At 69.6% G+C, this 734-nt stretch overlaps 1 protein-coding gene across 1 annotated transcript; it reads right to left on the bottom strand.

Moving 5' to 3' along the window:
• Positions 1–6: 6 nt before the first annotated feature.
• On the bottom strand, positions 7–647 carry LOC109508985 (protein Lines homolog 1; the record flags this gene model as incomplete). The annotated part of the gene is made up of 2 exons (XM_019858929.1): positions 378–647; positions 7–257 (listed from the first exon to the last, which is right to left on the bottom strand). Coding segments are annotated over exons 1-2 (295 nt in total), but the record flags the coding sequence as incomplete, so codon positions are not given.
• Between the last annotated feature and the right edge of the window lie 87 nt (positions 648–734).

The following is a 734-nucleotide window of genomic DNA, read 5'->3' on the forward strand; positions in this document are numbered from 1 at the left end:
GGCGACGCCGCCGCCCGGGGGGAGCCCGAGGCGGCGCCTCGGCGTCCAATCGCCGGCACGAGGTGGCGAAGCCCCGCCGGTCGGTGCTCAGGTAGCGCAGGTAGCGCAGCAGGTACTCCAGGAAGCAGGTTTCCGCCGACATGAGGAAGTCCAGCAGGATGCGGTGGTCCCACCGGACGGCGCGCAGGAGCAACAGGAAGTGGCAGTGGGGGTTGCAGCCGGCGGCGCAGGGGTCGTCGGGCGGCGCCGAGCCGTCTCTGCCGGGGCCAAGCGCGCACGTTCAAGGCGGCGCGTTTGGGCCGAGAGCGCTGAGGCAGAGAAGGGGGCTGCGGCCCACCCTCGCGCGCAAATCCGCGGAGGTGCGTCGGCGCGCGTACCTGAGCTGGAGGAAGATGAGCAGCGAGGCTTTGGCCGCCTCCATCAAGTCGTCGTCCTGCTCGCCGAACAGCAGCGGGAGGACGGCGCAGTCGTGGGCGGCGTCCGTCGGCCGCACGCCTTTGTCGCGCAGGAACCGCCACAGGCGAGCCAGATGCCCGCGCGCCCCACCTGAAAAGCGCACCGCAGCGGCCTTCGTTACGGGGGCGCCGCCGCAAAAGTCAGAATGGCGACATCGAAGCGAGGAAGAGGAGGGCGGCCTGAAGAGGTGTTTGCATCGGCGCCGCCCCGACGTACGCTATTTGCTTGCGACAGATCGTATTTGGTGGAGCGTTCACACGTCAAAAGCGCACTCACCC

The sequence above is a fragment of the Hippocampus comes genome, unplaced genomic scaffold, assembly GCF_001891065.2.
Source record: "Hippocampus comes isolate QL1 unplaced genomic scaffold, H_comes_QL1_v1.1 C16714834, whole genome shotgun sequence".
NCBI classification, from domain to species: domain Eukaryota; kingdom Metazoa; phylum Chordata; class Actinopteri; order Syngnathiformes; family Syngnathidae; genus Hippocampus; species Hippocampus comes.